Source organism: Vicia villosa, linkage group LG5 (genome assembly GCF_029867415.1).
Source record: "Vicia villosa cultivar HV-30 ecotype Madison, WI linkage group LG5, Vvil1.0, whole genome shotgun sequence".
NCBI classification, from domain to species: Eukaryota; Viridiplantae; Streptophyta; class Magnoliopsida; order Fabales; family Fabaceae; genus Vicia; species Vicia villosa.
Window position 1 is genome coordinate 151,777,951 of NC_081184.1, and position 17,789 is coordinate 151,795,739.

At 32.9% G+C, this 17,789-nt stretch overlaps 3 protein-coding genes across 4 annotated transcripts; 2 read left to right on the forward strand and 1 right to left on the reverse strand.

The window, feature by feature from the left end:
* The first annotated feature begins 537 nt into the window (after positions 1-537).
* On the forward strand, positions 538-8,204 carry LOC131603216 (disease resistance protein RPV1-like). 2 transcript variants are annotated; one of them, XM_058875501.1, is made up of 5 exons: positions 538-1,024; positions 2,466-3,549; positions 3,845-4,147; positions 5,789-7,385; positions 7,764-8,204. In XM_058875501.1, the coding sequence occupies exons 1-5, from the start codon at positions 573-575 to the stop codon at positions 7,772-7,774; spliced, it is 3,447 nt and encodes a 1,148-aa protein (XP_058731484.1). In that variant the 5' UTR covers positions 538-572; the 3' UTR covers positions 7,775-8,204. The 2 variants fall into 2 exon arrangements, with proteins under 2 accessions (XP_058731484.1, XP_058731485.1); XM_058875502.1 differs by having other exon boundaries at positions 5,834-7,385.
* Positions 8,205-8,457: 253 nt separating this feature from the next.
* On the forward strand, positions 8,458-13,903 carry LOC131603217 (disease resistance protein RPV1-like). The gene is made up of 5 exons (XM_058875503.1): positions 8,458-9,269; positions 9,432-10,491; positions 10,757-11,065; positions 11,575-13,236; positions 13,764-13,903. Exons 1-4 carry the CDS (start codon positions 8,824-8,826, stop codon positions 13,201-13,203), a joined length of 3,444 nt encoding a protein of 1,147 aa, XP_058731486.1. The 5' UTR covers positions 8,458-8,823; the 3' UTR covers positions 13,204-13,236; positions 13,764-13,903.
* Positions 13,904-14,106: 203 nt separating this feature from the next.
* LOC131603219 (protein SCO1 homolog 2, mitochondrial-like) lies at positions 14,107-17,087 on the reverse strand. Its single transcript, XM_058875504.1, has 7 exons — positions 16,873-17,087; positions 16,632-16,773; positions 16,410-16,485; positions 14,871-15,074; positions 14,701-14,790; positions 14,418-14,550; positions 14,107-14,331 (listed from the first exon to the last, which is right to left on the reverse strand). The coding sequence occupies exons 1-7, from the start codon at positions 16,947-16,949 to the stop codon at positions 14,223-14,225; spliced, it is 831 nt and encodes a 276-aa protein (XP_058731487.1). The 5' UTR covers positions 16,950-17,087; the 3' UTR covers positions 14,107-14,222.
* Positions 17,088-17,789: the final 702 nt, after the last annotated feature.

The following is a 17,789-nucleotide window of genomic DNA, read 5'->3' on the forward strand; positions in this document are numbered from 1 at the left end:
TGTGTGACTCTGATCACAGTTATATAGGAGATGTCGTTGAAGTGGTATCCCGTATATCCGGTGTAGAGCGTGGGTGATCGTTGGATGAAGATCAACTGCTCTGATACTCCTGTATTTTTGTAGAGCTGTGATCTGACAGTCACGGAGTAGAAATGGTTTTAAATGGAATAGCTGGTCATTGTCGGTAGGTGATTAGTCCAAAACAACAACCCTAATGATTTTGATGTTTTTTATTTTTTAATTTTATTATAAGGACAGGAAGCAGTAGTAGATACCAAGAAAAGTTGAACAATGTTATTATACTGTAAATTAGACTTTTTAATTGTACAACTCTTGTTTTTTTCTTCTTATATATTGAAATGGTCCAAATCTATTGAATGCGAGCTTTTTATATGACTTACTGTAGCTGATTCAAAGTCAAGCAGAAAACAATATATATAGAAAAGACATGGAAGCTTCAGCTATGATCAAGTCTTTATAAATAATTGTTCATGCTAAAGGAAAAAGGCACACAACAATAAAACCAAGATTCCAATCTCAGGTACTAATAGCTCTGCTATAGTTCTATTGCTATGTCTCATCCAAAGTACGATATGTTCCTCAGCTTTAGAGGAGAGGACACTCGTGACAACTTTACGAGTCATCTTCGTGCAGAATTGTGTAGGCAAAGGATTGAAACATTCATAGATGATGATAAACTTGACAGAGGCGAAGAGATTTCACCAGCACTGTGCAAAGCAATAGAAGCATCAGCGATTTATGTGGTCATTTTGTCACAACACTATGCTTCTTCCACTTGGTGCTTAGATGAACTCACCAAGATTCTCGAATGTAAGGAGAGATATGGAAGGGAAGTGATACCTGTCTTCTACAAAGTGGATCCGTCAAATGTTAGGCATCAGAGACAGAGTTATGCAGACGATTTAGTTAAACATCAACGACGATTTGGAGACAAAGTGGACGCATGGAAGGCTGCTCTAACCCAAGTAGCTAATCTCTCTGGCTTGGATTCTCAGAAAATCAGGTCATTAATTTATTTACACGTTCTTCTCACATTTTTTTATTAATAAGTGTTGGAACAAGCAATCACAAGAGTGGTGAATAATTGAGTGTGAAGAGGAGAGAAATCAAAAGAATGAGATAGAGAGAGTAATTAATGACGGTGAAAATATGAGCATTATTTATTATAGAGGATCAAGTCCTCTGATGGCCTTCCTTGGTCATGAAGCTAGGGCAAGCCACTTTCTAGCTCTCTAGCCTAGATCCAAGGTACCTCTATAAATACCTTATTTTTAGAATGAGAGAAGGATCTCCAATTTCTCAGAAAAATACACGCAGGACTTCTCTGATCAAACCCAAAGTATTCTAAACACCACAAATAATCCTACAAATACAGGGCTATCATTGTACCTTTTAACAAGTATAGGGGCAACTATTATGTGTTGCTCACAAAGGCCCAGGACAAAAAGCCCAATGGCAAAGCGATGGTAGCGATCATGAAAAACATTGACTCATCTATTACCTCTAAAGTAGGTAATTTTTCCTTCAGGAATATCACGACTCACCAGACATCCATATCAATTTGACGGCTAATTATGGTGCACGTTGCACTCAACGTTTTTGGTTAAAGCCGCTCCCACTATATAAGAGAGAAAATGTGTCATTCTCAAATAATCAAAATCCATTTTCATTCTCACATCACTTATTATTTTCTCACTGATTTGGCGTTAGAGTGTTAGACCATCTCCAATGATAGTTTCTTCTATTGAGTTCTCCACTTGTACCATTAATTTAATAATTAAATATTTAAAAAATTTGCCATGTCATAATAGAGTTGCATTGCAATGCAACAACTAAAAGATTGTAGTACCCAATCAAATCAAGTTATGAGGTAAAGTTGTGGGACCCATATCAAATTTTTATTAAAGTTAAAATTAAATAAATTATTTTAATATGATGTGGCTTAGTGGGTCCCATAAAGAACTCAAATGTAAGTTGCACCATTGGAGATGCTCTTAACTTTCTATGTCAGCAACCTCTCACCACGCCAGAAGCTCAAATCCACTGTAGCAAAACACTACATTATCATTCGCCGAACGATTTTCGTTTCACCACGAAACATCTTTATAAGTGGTTGATTAAGTTTTAGACATACCCATTTGACAATAACTCGAGGGACAAGGATTGATCCTTGAATGATGACTCTAAAATACAACACTACTAGGGACGGAGTTGAGACCTAACTCGAGGTGTCGACTTTTTAACTCCCAATAATAATAATAAATTTTATGATATATAATTACATATATAATTTATATATAAAAAAATTAAATAATAGTTTTGTAATGAATAATATATATTAATTTTATTCAAGTTAAACAAACTTAAATATTTATGAAGAATCCTTAAATGTCACCTATATATGTGAATATATCTAATGTCCTTTATTTTGCATTATTTTTCAGGCCAGATAGTAAACTTGTTGAAGAGATTGTGAAAGATATTCTGAAAAAATTGAATAGTTGTATCTCAAATGATCATGAAGGAAATATTGGAATTGACAAGCATATTGAACAAATCCAAACCTTGTTGCAGCTCGAGTCATCGACAGTTCGTACTATAGGAATATGGGGTATGGGAGGGATAGGAAAAACTGAAATTGCCTGTGCAATCTATGAAAAACTTGCAACTCATTTTAGTTCCAGTGGCATAGTTAAAAATGTTCAACAGGAAATAAAGATATATGGAGTAGACCATGTAAAAAGCAAATACTTATCACACCTTCTAGTTCAACAAGGCATTACTTCCTCTGGACTCAACTTTTTATTTGATCCTAGGCTCAAACGTACAAAGGTTCTTCTTGTTTTTGATGATGTGAAAGATTCTGATCAATTTATTGATTTAATTGGAACATGTAGTAATTTTGGCCACGGGAGTAGAATCATCGTGACAAGTAGAGACAAACAAGTGCTTAAGAATGCTAATGTTGATGAAATGTATCATGTAGTTCAGATGGATGATAAAGATTCTCTACAACTATTTTGTTTAAATGCATTTAAACAAAGAGAACCAATAGAAGCTTATGCGAGTTTAACAGAAAAGGTATTAAATTATGCTAAAGGAGTTCCATTAGCTCTTAAAGTTTTGGGCTTATTTCTCCAGGGTAGAACAAAGGAAGCATGGGAAAGTGAGTTGCAAAAGCTCAAAAAGATTCCCAATCCTAAAATTTTCAGTATTTTGAAGTTGAGTTTTGATGGAGTTGATGACGAACAAAAAGAAATATTTCTTGATATAGCTTGTTTCTTTAGAGGAGAAACCGAGAAACTTATTGTTCAAATTTTGGATTGTTATGGTTTTTCTACTCGTATTGGAATGGATGTTCTTCAAGATAGGTGTCTTATATCTGTTTTAGAAGATAAAGTTTGGATGCATGATCGAATTCAAGAAATGGGACATGAAATTATTCGACAACAAAGTGTCAATAATCCGGAAAAACGTAATCGATTGCACAAACCTGATGATATATATGATGTTTTAAAAAAGAACAAGGTATGGTTTTTAGCCCCTCAAATTTAACTTGATAACTCATTCTCTATCTCTCTCCCGAGTTTTATTTTTCACTTGTAAAATGCTTAAACGCTTAAAAGTTACTTGCTTTAGTTTTAAATATAAATAAAAATCGACTAAAGTAACTTGATATATTTGATCAAATTTTAACTAACTAGATTAATTTTCTATTCAATTTTTGCTTATATTTAAGAAAAAAGAAAGTAATACATTTCATAGAATCCCTTTTACTGCTTATTCATCTCTAATAATTCTCATTATTGGTGTTTACGGACAGGGAACAGATGCAATCCAGGGTATATTATTGAACCTAGGCGAAATAAAGAAAGTTAAGTTACATTCTGAAACTTTTAAGAATATGCCTAATCTCAGAATGATCCGGTTCTATGATTCTTATAGGTTTAAAAGTTACTTAAATGTGACTTTTTATACATTTTTGAATGGTTTTTCGGATAATTTGAAAATTCTTAGTTGGGATGGGTTCCCTCAAAGATCTCTGCCGCAGGACTTTTGCCCGGATAATCTTGTTGTACTTGATATGCCTTATAGCGATCTTGAACAACTTTGGAAGAGAGATAAGGTATTTTGTTTCAAGCTTTATATTATGTGCCTTTGTGCTTCGATTATAGAATTATATTTTAAAAATATTTTGTATTCAATCGTGTATATAATTTTTAGAATAATATAAATATTCATAAATTATTATAACTTAAAAATATTATGAATTAACATAAAATGATTAAGTTTTGTTATGCTAAATTTAATACAAACCTAATAGCACTTGGATGAGATGGTAAGTGTCTCTTGCAGCTTAATCAAAGATCTTGGATTTGAACTCAATCTTGGGCACGCAACAGTGTGAAAATTTTTGAGAAAGAGTTTTGCCGTCTATTATGGTCATCTTTGACTCTAGGGATTAATCATTATAGTTGCGCGTAGAGGATACGCGATTTATAAAACTTTAATACAAGCACACCTCTATCAATTATGTATAGAATGTTTGTTTATGCCAATTCAACCATGTTTTATCATCTCAATTATTTTATTTTATTTTTGCTTTATGCGCTCTGGTTCCTAGGGGAATGGGGCTCTAGTAATCAAGAGTTCGTGCCGAGAGGTCATAATACAAGCAGGAGTTAGGAGTGGGAATAGGTCAGGCCAACTAACAGGGGCATACGGCCTAGCCTACACAGGCTAAAGCCATGCCAGACTTTTTTTAAGTAGAGAAGTCTTAGGCTTTTTTTTAAGCCTATTTAGTTAAATAGGCTAGGTCACAGACCATGAATAAAGTCTTTTAAGCCTATCAGACCGGCCTATTTTATGAATAAATTTATTATTTTTTATATTATATTTTGTATTTTATAATAAAATACAAAAGTAAAGTTTAGTTATCTTGAAGAACTTGTGAAAATAAGTTGAAAAAACCTTAAGAATAATGTCATAAATTGTTTTAAATAAATTCTCCAAAACTAATAATCTCACAAAACTTATGCTTTTATCTGAGATTAAATAAGTCATTGTAAACAAACATTTAGTCTCATTGTACTTTTGATTCTCTAGTATATTGAAACATTAGTTGATGTGTTTATTTAGATATGTTCAAATGATATAGACTTTTTAAATAGGCTATTAGGCTAATCAGACCTTCGAAAAGGCTAGGCTCCGGCTGAAAAATAGATCTTTGATAGGCCAAAGGCCAGACTTATGCTTTGAATTTTTTTAGTAGGTCAGACTCAAGCTTGACAAAGCCTAATTCAGTCTAACTTATTCTCATCCCTAACCGGAGCTCGTTTAATCTCAATTATTATGTATACGAAAAATTAAATGATTTAATATTTATAGTCATGTAATTTAATAGTATACATTAACTTATATATTAAATATCATACCTTGATCAAAGTAATAATTTAGACCTATTAAGGAGAAATTTAGTTGAGAGAAGAGAATTAATTCATCTCGTATTTCAACAATTTTTCCAACAAAGATTAGTCTCCGAAGAAATCTTTGTAACTATAACATTGTAACATAAAGTAAAGCGATTTTAAAAAGTCGTGTGTGGTGAACATGTCTTCATATCATTCTAGAGCTTGAATTGAGTCCTGCTATATAAACTTCAATTTTTTTTTATCATCACTGTTATTTGGTACACTTTTCTTATTAACCTATTCAGCTTTATGAATGGGTTCAAGTTCATAGTTGATGATTTATTCTTTTTTTCTAGACTTTACCAAATTTGAAGAGACTTAACCTTAGCTATTCTATGAAGATGACTGGAGTACCAGACCTGTCTTTGTTTCCAAATATTGAAGAAATAAGTCTCACTGGTTGTCTCAGTTTGGAACAAGTTTACTCCTCTAGCATCCTCCACAAACTTAACTGGTTACATGCAGATGGTTGCACATCACTCAAGAGTTTAAGTATTCGTAGTAATATTCTATCAAGATCAACCGGATTAGTTGCTCTGCATGGTTGTCGCAACCTTGAAACAATTCTAATCACCGGAACAACGGATGTGGTTCAAACATACAGTATTGTTAATTCCTATGAGTCAAATTTTGAGGGAGGCGACTGGATTGGGGATATGGATTCAGATATGTTTTCAAGTATCAGTGAGCTTTGTTTGTTAGATCTTTCGGAATGTGAGTCCCTAACAAGCCTACCGGCTGAACTTATAAATTTGAAGTTTCTAACAAGACTTTGTCTCAGTGATTGTTTAAAGTTGGAAGAGTTACCTGAAATCAAGGAGATTATAGAAAATCTAAAAGTGCTCAACTTAGAAAAAACAGCAATAAAGGAACTACCTTCATCGCTACACCGTTTGGTCGGGCTTGAAGAATTGAGTTTGCGAGGTTGCAAAAAGCTTAAGACTATTCCATCTTCCATTGGAAGTCTCAGCAAACTTGTTAAGTTAGACATTACCTACTGTAAATCACTTGAAACTTTTCCAAGCAGCATCTTCAAATTGAAGTTGACAGAACTTGATTTTTCTGGTTGCTCAATGCTTAGGATTTTTCCAGAAATCCCAAGTGACATTGGTCGTATGTCATTCTTGACTAAAATTTCACTTCAAGGAGGCAGAATTGTGAATCTTCCTGAGAGTATTGTTCATCTCTCAAGTTTGAAATCACTTAATTTAAGTGATTGCAAAAGCCTTGAATGTATTCCAAAGCTTCCACCATGTCTAAATGAGTTGTTGGCATTAAATTGCACATCCATTAAGAAAGTGGTGTCAAATTCATGGTTGAAACTCATGTCAGATTACAATGACGAAATAGATGATTTCTACGAATTTCGTCTCACCAACAGTGAAGAGTTAGACGCATCTTCTTGGAGTTATATTGTAAACAAAGCATGGATTAAGATCGCTGATGATGGATATCGGTCAGCGCTCTTCTGCTTTCCAGGGAGTAGAGTTCCGGATTGGTTCCTTCACCGAGGCCAGGGACATTCAATAACTGTGAAAAATAATGATGGATATGTGTGCAATGAAAATGGACTCATTGGTTTCGCTCTCTGTGTTGTTTTTGGAGGTGATGACACAAGAACAAGAGGCAGTAGAATTACATACAAATTAAGCCTTTTATTTGATGATAAGTCATTCGTTTTTTATGACGATTTGAATTGGAAGCCAGAAGATAGTTGTATCATCCGAGATCACACATTCTTATGGAAATATCAATTAGACCGAGCAAGCGTTGGCAACAACCTCATTCATGCCCAAAACTTCACTTTTGAGATCATAGGTGATTATTTTAGGCGCTCAGATTGTCAATTAAACATAATGGTGAACGAGTGTGGAATTCATCCTCTGTATGGAAGTAAGTAATTTTTATTATGTGAATAAATTGTCTTATCTCCAATATAATTTTCTGTTGCAAGCTTTAAATGTTGAAATTTTGTTGTAAAATTAACAATTTTGCAATTCACAAATCATAAGTACCCTGAGCTGAATACTTCTTATGGCATTTCATGGATTCCTTGGCACATGTTTTGAACTGTCACCATTTTGGATACCATAAATTTTAAAATTTTTGGTTAAATAAAATCCCAATATTCCAAATATACATGTTAACTAATGTTTTGACTTTCGAATGATTGTTGTTGTTATAAATGAACCTCATATCGTTGACTTTGATTTTACTTTCTGTATCGATTAATTTTGGTAAATGGATAACAAGTTGTTATTTGTATTTCAGACATTTGGTAGACACAACTCAGAAGCACCATTTTCTGCACTTAAAGGAGAACACAAATCACCCCTTGTCATAGAGACTGCTCATTTAAATTGAATGTGTGATTTATTGATGTTTGGGTATGCAATAGTTAGTTGTGGTTTGACATTTTAATTGATTAAATTATGTAACAGATTCAATCTATTAAAACTCTTTTTAAGCATTCTTCCACATTGTTTAGGAAATAAGTAATTTCTTGAAAAATTCTTGTTATGCAACAGCAGTGTATATTGACGTGCAAGCATCTTTTCCTACTTTTGAGCTCTCCACGTTATGATCACTTGTTTAATTATTAGTATGAGATCAACTGATCCGATGCTCCTATATTTTTGTACAACTGTGATGTGAAAGTCAAGGAGTAGAAATGGTTTTAAATGGAATAGCCGATTATTGTCTATTAGAGTTTGACCTAACTCATCCTTACAAAACCGGTTGGTAAGGTGAGGAGTGTCCCTCTATATATAATCTTTCAATGCTCTATCTCCAACCAATGTGGGACTTTAGGATCTTCCTAATATTGTCGGTAGGTGATTAGTCCATATTAGAAAGATCCTGATGTCCCACATTGGTTGGAGATAGAGCATTGAAAGAGTATATATTGAGGAACACTCCTCACATTACCAACCGGTTTTGTAAGGATGAGTTAGGTCAAACTCTTATATAATATCAGAAAGATTGCTGGGCGTGAGGGGGTGTATTAGGAATATCTCCTCACCTTATCAACCGGTCAAACTCTAATAGTCCAAAACAATAACCCTATTGATTTTGATGTTTTTTATTTTTCTTCTTAAATAATGGTTTGAAATGGTCCAAATCTATTGAATGCGTGTCTAGCTTTTTATATGACTTACAGTAGCTGATTCAAAGTCAAGCAGAAAACAATATATATAGAAAAGACATGGAAGTTTCAGCTATGATCAAGCCTTTATAAATGATTGTTCTATCTAAAGGAAAAAGACACACAACACAATAAAACCAAGAATCCGTTGTCGGGTACCAATAGCTCTGCTATAGTTCTATTGCTATGTCTCATCCAAAGTACGATGTGTTCCTCAGCTTTAGAGGAGAGGACACTCGTGACAACTTCACCAGTCATCTTCATGCAGAATTGTGTAGGCAAAGGATTGAAACATTCATTGATAATAGACTTGTCAGGGGCGAAGAAATTTCTCCAGCACTGTGCAAAGCAATAGAAGAATCAGCTATTTATGTGGTTATTTTGTCAAAACACTATGCTTCTTCTACGTGGTGCTTAGATGAACTCACAAAGATACTCGAATGTAAGGAGAAATATGAAAGGGAAGTGATACCAGTCTTCTATAGGGTGGATCCGTCAAATGTTAGGCATCAGAAAAAGAGTTATGCTGACGATTTTGTTAAACATCTGCCATTAGGCGACAAAGTGGACGCATGGAAGGCTGCTCTAACCCAAGTAGCTAAACTCTCTGGCTGGGATTCACAGAAAATCAGGTCACTAATTTATTTACATGCTCTTCTCGTTATTATATGTATAGTAGTTCTGATCTATATACTCAAGTTTTATGCGGGTGTTTGGGTTCATACTCAAGTTTCTTTTCATTTAGTTTGTATGAAGATGAGAATAATGCTTTAAATTTTTGCATTATTCTCCAGGCCAGATAGCACACTTGTTGAAGAGATTGTGAAAGATATTCTGAAAAAGTTGAGTCGTTGTGGCTTATATAATCATGAAGGAAAGATTGGAATTGACAAGCATATTGAACAAATCCAAAACTTGTTGCACCTCGAGTCATCGGCTGTCCATATTATAGGAATATGGGGTATGGGAGGGATAGGAAAAACTGAAATTGCCGGTGCAATTTATGAAAAACTCGCAACTCATTTTAATTCTAGAGGCATAGTAAAAAACGTTCAACTGGAAATAGAAAAATATGGAGTAGACAATGTTAAAAGCAAATACTTATCACACCTTCTAGATAAACAAGACATTACTTCCTCTAGATTCAAACGGACAAAGGTTCTTCTTGTTTTTGATGATGTCAAAGATTCTGATCAATTTATTGATTTAATTGGGACATGTAGTAATTTTGTCCACGGGAGTAGAATTATTGTGACTAGTAGAGACAAACAAGTACTTAAGAATGCCAATGTTGATGAAATGTATCACGTAATTGAGATGGACGAGAAAGATTCTCTACAACTCTTCTGTTTAAATGCCTTTAAACAAAAAGAACCAATAGAAACTTATGCGAGTTTAACAAAAAAGGTATTAAATTATGCTAAAGGAGTTCCATTAGCTCTTAAAGTTTTGGGCTTATTTCTTCAAGGTAGAGCAAAGGAAGCGTGGGAAAGTGAGTTGCAAAAGCTTGAAAAGAATCCCGAGCCTAAAATTTTCAATGTGTTGAAATTGAGTTATGATGGACTTGATGACGAACAAAAAGATATATTTCTTGATATAGCTTGTTTCTGTAGAGGAGAAACCGAGAAATGCGTGGTTCAAACACTGGATTGTTATGGTTTTTCTACTCGTATTGGAATGGATGTTCTTCAAGATAGGTGTCTTATATCTATTTTAGAAGGTAGAGTTTGGATGCATGATCGAATACAAGAAATGGGACATGAAGTTGTTCGACAGCAAAGTGTCAATAATCCGGAAAAACGTAGTCGATTGCACAAACCTGAAGATATATATAATGTTTTAAAAAAGAACAAGGTATGTTGGTTAGCCCCTCAAATCTACTCTATCTCTCCCATGAGCTTTATTTTACACATTTTGCAAAATGCTTAAAAGTTACTAGCTTTAGTTTCAAATATAAATTAAAATTGATTAATATATTTGATAAGAATTTTTAACTAATTACGTTAATATTTTATTTATTTAATTTTTGCTTATATTTAAAAAAAGAGAAAATAGTACATTTCACGGAATCCTTTTTACTGTTTATTTATCTTTAATAATTTTCATTGTTGGCGTTTAGGGACAGGGAACAGATGCAATCCAGAGCATAGCATTGGACTTAAGCAAAATAAACGAAGTTCAGTTACATGCCAAAACTTTTAAGAAAATGCATAATCTCAGAATGATTAAGTTCTATAATTCTTATTGGTTTGAAAGTTACTCAAATGTGACATTTCATACATTTCTTAATAGTTTTCCGGATAATCTAAAATTTCTTGGTTGGGTTGGTTTCCCTCAAAGATCTTTGCCGCAAGATTTTTGCCCAAATAATCTTGTTGCACTTGATATGCATTCAAGCGATCTTGAACAACTATGGGAGAGAGATCAGGTATTTTGTTTCAAGATTTATATTGTGTGTTTTGTACTTTGGTGATAACTTATATTTTTAAAATATTATATATTGAATCATATATATAACTTTTAAAATAATTTAAATATTCATACATTACTATAACTTAAAAATATCTATTATACTCCCTCTATTCCTTATTATAAGCAAAATTTAATTTTTTAGATTCATTGAACAAAAATGTATCTAATGGACACATAGTCTAATGTATCTAATGGCTATATAACTTATTCTTAACAATATTATAATTGACAATTAAAAACAATTTAATTTTTTCATTATGATTTAATAGAAATTACTTACATTGTAACTGAAGTGTTTAATTACTTTATATTAAAAAATTTAATTGGTATGCATCATTAAGTATAAAAAGAATTATACCATCAATATATGTCAATTATATGTCAGTTAATTTTTTTTCTTATTAATCAATTCAACTTTTTGAATGGGTTCAAGTTCATAGTTGGTGACTTATTCTTTTTTTCTAGACTTTACCAAATTTGAAGAGACTTAACCTTAGCTGTTCTCAGAAGATGATTGGAGTACCTGACCTGTCTTTGTTTCCTAATATTGAAGAAATAATTCTTAGTGGTTGTGTAAGTTTGAAAAAAGTGTACTCCTCTAGCTTCCTCCACAAACTTAACCGGTTATGTGTAGATGGCTGTACATCACTCAAGAGTTTAAGTATTCGTAGCAATATTCTATCAAGATCAACCGGATTAGTTGCTCTGCATGGTTGTCGCAAAATTGAAACAATTCTAATCACCGGAACAACTGACGTGGTTCAATCATACAATTGCTTTAATTCCTATGAGTCAAATTTTGAGGGAGGCGACTGGATTGGGGATATGGATATAGATTCAGATATGTTTTCAAGTATCAGTGAGCTTTGTTTGTTAGATCTTTCGGAATGTGAGTCCCTAACAAGCCTACCAGCTGAACTTATAAATTTGAAGTTTCTAACAAGACTTTGTCTCAGTGATTGTTTAAAGTTGGAAGAGTTACCTGAGATCGAGGAGATTATGGAAAATCTAAAAGTGCTCAGCTTAGAAAAAACAGCAATAAAGGAACTCCCTTCATCGCTACACCGTTTGGTTGGGCTTGAAGAATTGAGTTTGCGAGGTTGCAAAAAGCTTAAGACTATTCCATCTTCCATTGGAAGTCTCAGCAAACTTCTCAAATTAGACATTACCTACTGTAAATCACTTGAAACTTTTCCAAGCAGCATTTTCAAATTGAAGTTGACAGAACTTGATTTTTCGGGTTGCTCAATGCTTAGGATTTTTCCAGAAATCCCAAGTGACATTGGTCGTATGTCATTCTTGACTAAAATTTCACTTCAAGGAAGCAGAATTGTGAATCTTCCTGAGAGTATGGTTCATCTCTCAAGTTTGAAATCACTTAATTTAAGTGATTGCAAAAGCCTTGAATGTATTCCAAAGCTTCCACAGAATCTAATTCAGTTGTTGGCATTTGATTGCACATCCATTAAGAAAGTGGTGCGAAATTCATTGTTGGCACTCATGTCTGATTCCAATGACAAAATGGATGGTTCCTACGAATTTCTTCTCACCAACAGTGAAGAGTTAGATGCATTTTCTTGGAATTATATAGTAAACAAAGCATGTATTAAGATCACTGATAATGCATATCTGTCAGCGGTCTTTTGTTTTCCGGGGAGTAGAGTTCCAGATTGGTTCCTTCACCGTTGCCACGGGCATTCAATAACTGTGAAAAATAATGATGAATATGTGTGCAGTGAAAACAGGCTCATTGGTTTTGCTCTGTGTGTTGTTTTAGGAGGTGAAGATATGGATGACTCAAGAAGAGGTAGTAGCATTACATACAAATTAAGCTTTATATCAGATGGTAAGCCATTCGTTTTTCATGACGATATGAATTGGATGCTGGGAGATAGATTTATCATCCGAGATCACACATTCCTATGGAAATATGAATTAGACCGAGCAACCATTTGCAACAAGCTCATTCATGCCCAAAGTTTCACTTTTGAGATCCTAGGTGATGATTATGTTAGGCCCTCAGATTATCAATTAAACGTAATTGTGAAAGAGTGTGCAATATGTCCTCTGTATATTCGAAAGAACCAAATGTGAACAATATTTGAGTCGGATGAGTAGTTGTTACAAGTAAGTAATTTTTCTTTTGTGAATAAATTGTCTCATCACCAACAATTTTTCTGTTGCAACCTTTAAATGTTGAAATTTTGTTTTATAATTCACAATCTTGGCATTTTTTAATTAACAAATCACAAGTACTCTAAATTGAATACTTTTGTGGCATTCCATGGATTCCTTGACATAAGTTTTCAAATGTCCGGTATCAACAATTCAGCACATGTTAACTTGCTTTGTTTTTCCATGACTACAATTTCCTTGATCTGTTACTATTTTGGCTACAATAAATTTTTAGAATAGTTCGGGTAAATAAAATCAAATGTTTACATGTCCATTAATGTTTTGACTTTTGAATAATTTCAGTGAATTAGGTTGGTGCATTTAGTTGCAAACCTATAAACAATTAAACATTTTGCTTCATCAATCTAGAGAAATTAGTCTCATAGTATCATTGATCTTGTCAAGCTACTTAACTTTGATTTTACTTTCTCTATTGTTTCATTTGGTAAATAGATAACAAGTTGTTATTTGTATTTCAGACATTTGGTAGACACAACTCTGAAACATCATTTTCAGCACTTCAAGGAGAACTCTAAACACCCCCTCGTCAATCGTCATAGAGAGAGAGACTGCTCATTTGAATTGAATTTGTGATTTTGTTGTATTTGGGTATGCAATAGTTAGCTGTGGCATGACATTTAATTTGAAGACCGTTTCGATTTTCAAATGTACAACAGATTCAATCTATCAAAACTCTTTTTAAGCATTCTTCCACATTGTTTAGTAAATGTGTTTATTATTATAAGTATCACAGTAATAACTTGTTGTAGTTAAAATCAGTACTCTAATAACTAATTTGTCGAAAGAATTGACATCCCTTAATATAAACATCCCAGCCTTTAGAAATGAAAAATAAGATTCTTTTTATGCAACAACAGAAAAATGTTGGCTCTTAGAAACAGTAGTGAATTAAAGCACAAAATTCCTACTCTAAAGTATCACAAGGGTGTTTTGTTCAGCTCTTTCCATATAGCTTCTGACAACTGCTCAGCGTTATACTCGACTCCGAAGCATCTCACAACTTCCATGTCAGGGTTCAACAAATACCTGATTGTTTTAACACTTATATCTATGTTAAGTGTAATCATACAGAATTTCATAAGGAAATGCATGAGAGCAGAATAATGGCTTACATGTTATGGGAACTGTCAACAAGATAATCAGTTCCATCCTCTTCTACCTTTTTAAAATACACACGATACTCTTGTGCCATCTTCCTAATAGCTGCAACTGTTCCAGTTAATCCTACGATTCTTGAGCTAAACTCTGTAGTACATGTACATTAAAGGGAAAAAGAGACAACGAAAGTTAAAAGGACGCATGTTGTCTTTGAATATAAAATAGAACATAATTTACTAAATCCAAAAGTTTCAGTAATTACAAATCACAATATTTTTGTCAATGAGACAATCTAACCTTCAAGGTATGCACGGAGTTGTGAGGGAGTATCACGTTGAGGATCAATGGTAACAAATACTGGCAGAATTTTAAGATTCTGTTTTGATTCTGGATCATAATAAACGCATTCTGTTAAGGTTTATCAGAAAATAAACATAATAAAGTAAGCAGAGATAGAAGTGTCAAACCTAAGGTATCAATTGCCTTTGCCATAAGGTGAACTTGTTCTGGCCCAATATCAGGAGATGAGGTATAGCCAAAGTACAGGAGGATCCAATTACCAAGAAAATTGCGTTCTGTAACCGTCTGTTTTTCTTTATTAACCAGAGTAAAAGGACCACCAATTATAGGTCCACTGACTATATTTCTACTGCAGCTATCCCGCTGATCGCCTGGATCCAACAAACAAAGTAACTAAGACAACAGACATAAAAACAACTTATAATGCAATTACACTTATCAAATCAAGTAACTCGCCATGGTTTGATATCTAAAACTGGAAAATTAGAACTACAAAATGAAAAGGTTCTATTTCACCCCAAGGTCACAAATGATTCCGTAAATATAACCATGGATTAGAATAATGACAGAACTTATGTGGTTATTACAAAGTATTGGCTTGACCATTTCAACTGCATGCCTTACTTTTGCAAGTCAGGTCATTTTAGTTAGTATAATTCAACTCCACCCAAATCATAAAGCAATAGAACTAGGATCTATCCCTAGCTCTGACTTTAGTGCCAACAAATGGCTACTTGGTAAAACAGTAGAACCATTAAAAGAAATACGATATTAGGGATACAATACAAAAACGGATCCTCAATTATCTCGGCAACACTTCATGTGCGTATATTTAGTTATACAGCTCAATTTATAGGAAGTATCTGATAGTGAATTTGCAACATATTAGGATATGAACCTACCATTCTCCTCTGATTGTTTGCTCTAGCCTTCTAGGTATACTAGATATCTAGATATAGTCATCAAAGTATATGCAGCTCACTGAGAACCGGCTTGAGACAAATGAAGACCAAAGAAAAACACTATTTTTGAGAGATTAAGTTTCATTAACAGCGAGTAATTAACAGCAAGTAACTAAGTTGGATAAAACTAAGAAAAATAGAGCACCTAAATCTTACTGAATGTATTTTGCCTAGTCGAGTATTTTAGCAGAACCCCTCCCTAAATATATTTTACAAGCTGGCATGAGTACCCATGAAATGGCACTAAAAGTGACTTGAATAGGTTAGGTACATTACTATGATCCAAAACCTAATGTACAAAATATTGTGTGACAAAATGAGCAGAATATATATAGCTCCTCAGTTGTAGAGAGTGATTGCTATCCGATTTTAATGTAATGTGAAAGTTTCATGTTTGTCATATGTTTTGGAAGCTGGCACACTTGTATAAATGTAATTAACAGAGTCATAGAAACCAAAAACAATTATGTTACAACAACAATTCAGCCTTATCCCACTAAGTAGAGTCGGCTACATGAATTAACTTCTGCCATAATGTTATATCTAAGACCATACTTCTATTCAAATCGTTAATCTCAAAATCTTTATTAATAACTTCTGTTATAGTTTTTCTAGGTCTTCCTCTACCTCTAACTGTTTGACTCTTCTTCAGCTCTACGGGGATAACGATTAACGACATTGCAACTCATACAGGCTTATGGCGAAATTAAAAAAAAAGAAAAAATTGAAAAAACTTGGAAATACCTTTTGGAACAACTCTCCTCTCATCGTTATAATGAAAAAAAGCCGCGATCCCGGCAAACCCTAGAGCAACAGCTGCCTACAGGGGAAAAAAATCAAGAGTAGCACTGTTACATTGAATTCTAATCCACTTGAAACAAGATTCACAATCATACAATCCCTGCATAGTAATGATAATAATGAAAGAACAAAAAAAACAGTAAATTAACGGAAAAGGTAACATACAACAGTTTTAGCTCCCCAGGAGGAGGAGGAGCGAGAACCCTCAGATTGTGAAGGAAATACAGGATGAAGATCATGTCTTGGTTTATCACGTTTTGTAGAATTTGAATATCTAACAGATTGAGTTTTGTTGGAGGGAACACGCCTATAACAACAACAAAAAAATAACAATAACTACACATGAGTCGCATGAAATTGGAAAATAAATTGAAAAAGAGTGAAAATTTGGGGTTTAGAGAGTGACCTGGGAAGAAGAAGAGCGAGAGCTTCACGGGTGGAACGGTGTTTGGAAGAAAAGTGTAAAAATCTTGAAACAGTCATGGCTATTGGTAATTAATTAATATTCTAGATTTTAAGTTTTGAGAATAAAACGGTGGAAAGGGTTTTTGGTGAGAAAAACCCATGACATGTTATGCTGCTGATACAAATTTTAAAATTTTATTTTTCTTGTTCACCAAGATTATACCAGAACAGAGATATACGATACTCACGGTCTGACCTACCTTCATTATCGTTTTTTTTTCATGTTGGATAATGGAAATTTTTTAATTAAAAGAGGGTTTGAGTCCATCATCGAAAAGAAAAGTGGATATAAAAATGAAGGGATTAAAGTTAAAATCTCAAATCTAATAAATTTTAAAATTAGAAAGACTTTGTTTTTATTGAAGTTTATAGATACATTAGTATGTATATCATTCCTATAGTTGATTAATGAGTTTATTTAAAAAATAATTTTTTTCCATGTAAGAAAATTCTTTTATATATATATATATATATATATATATATATATATATATATATATATATATATATATATATATATATAAAGGGATATATTTACTCCATGAATAAGTTATTATAACTTACTCTATATTTTGATAATTTATTCTTATTCTTTATCATTTTTAACGATTAGATTAATAAGAATTAATGGTCAAGATGTGGTTTAAGTTATAATAACTTACTTCCCTCCTATATATATATATATATATATATATATATATATATATATATATATATATATATATATATATATATATATATATATATATATATATATATATATATATAATTCTTTTATACACAACCAATCATAAAATTTGAATTAATTAAAAAATAAATACATAATTTTCTTTCTTTTTCATAATTTCAACCACCTCA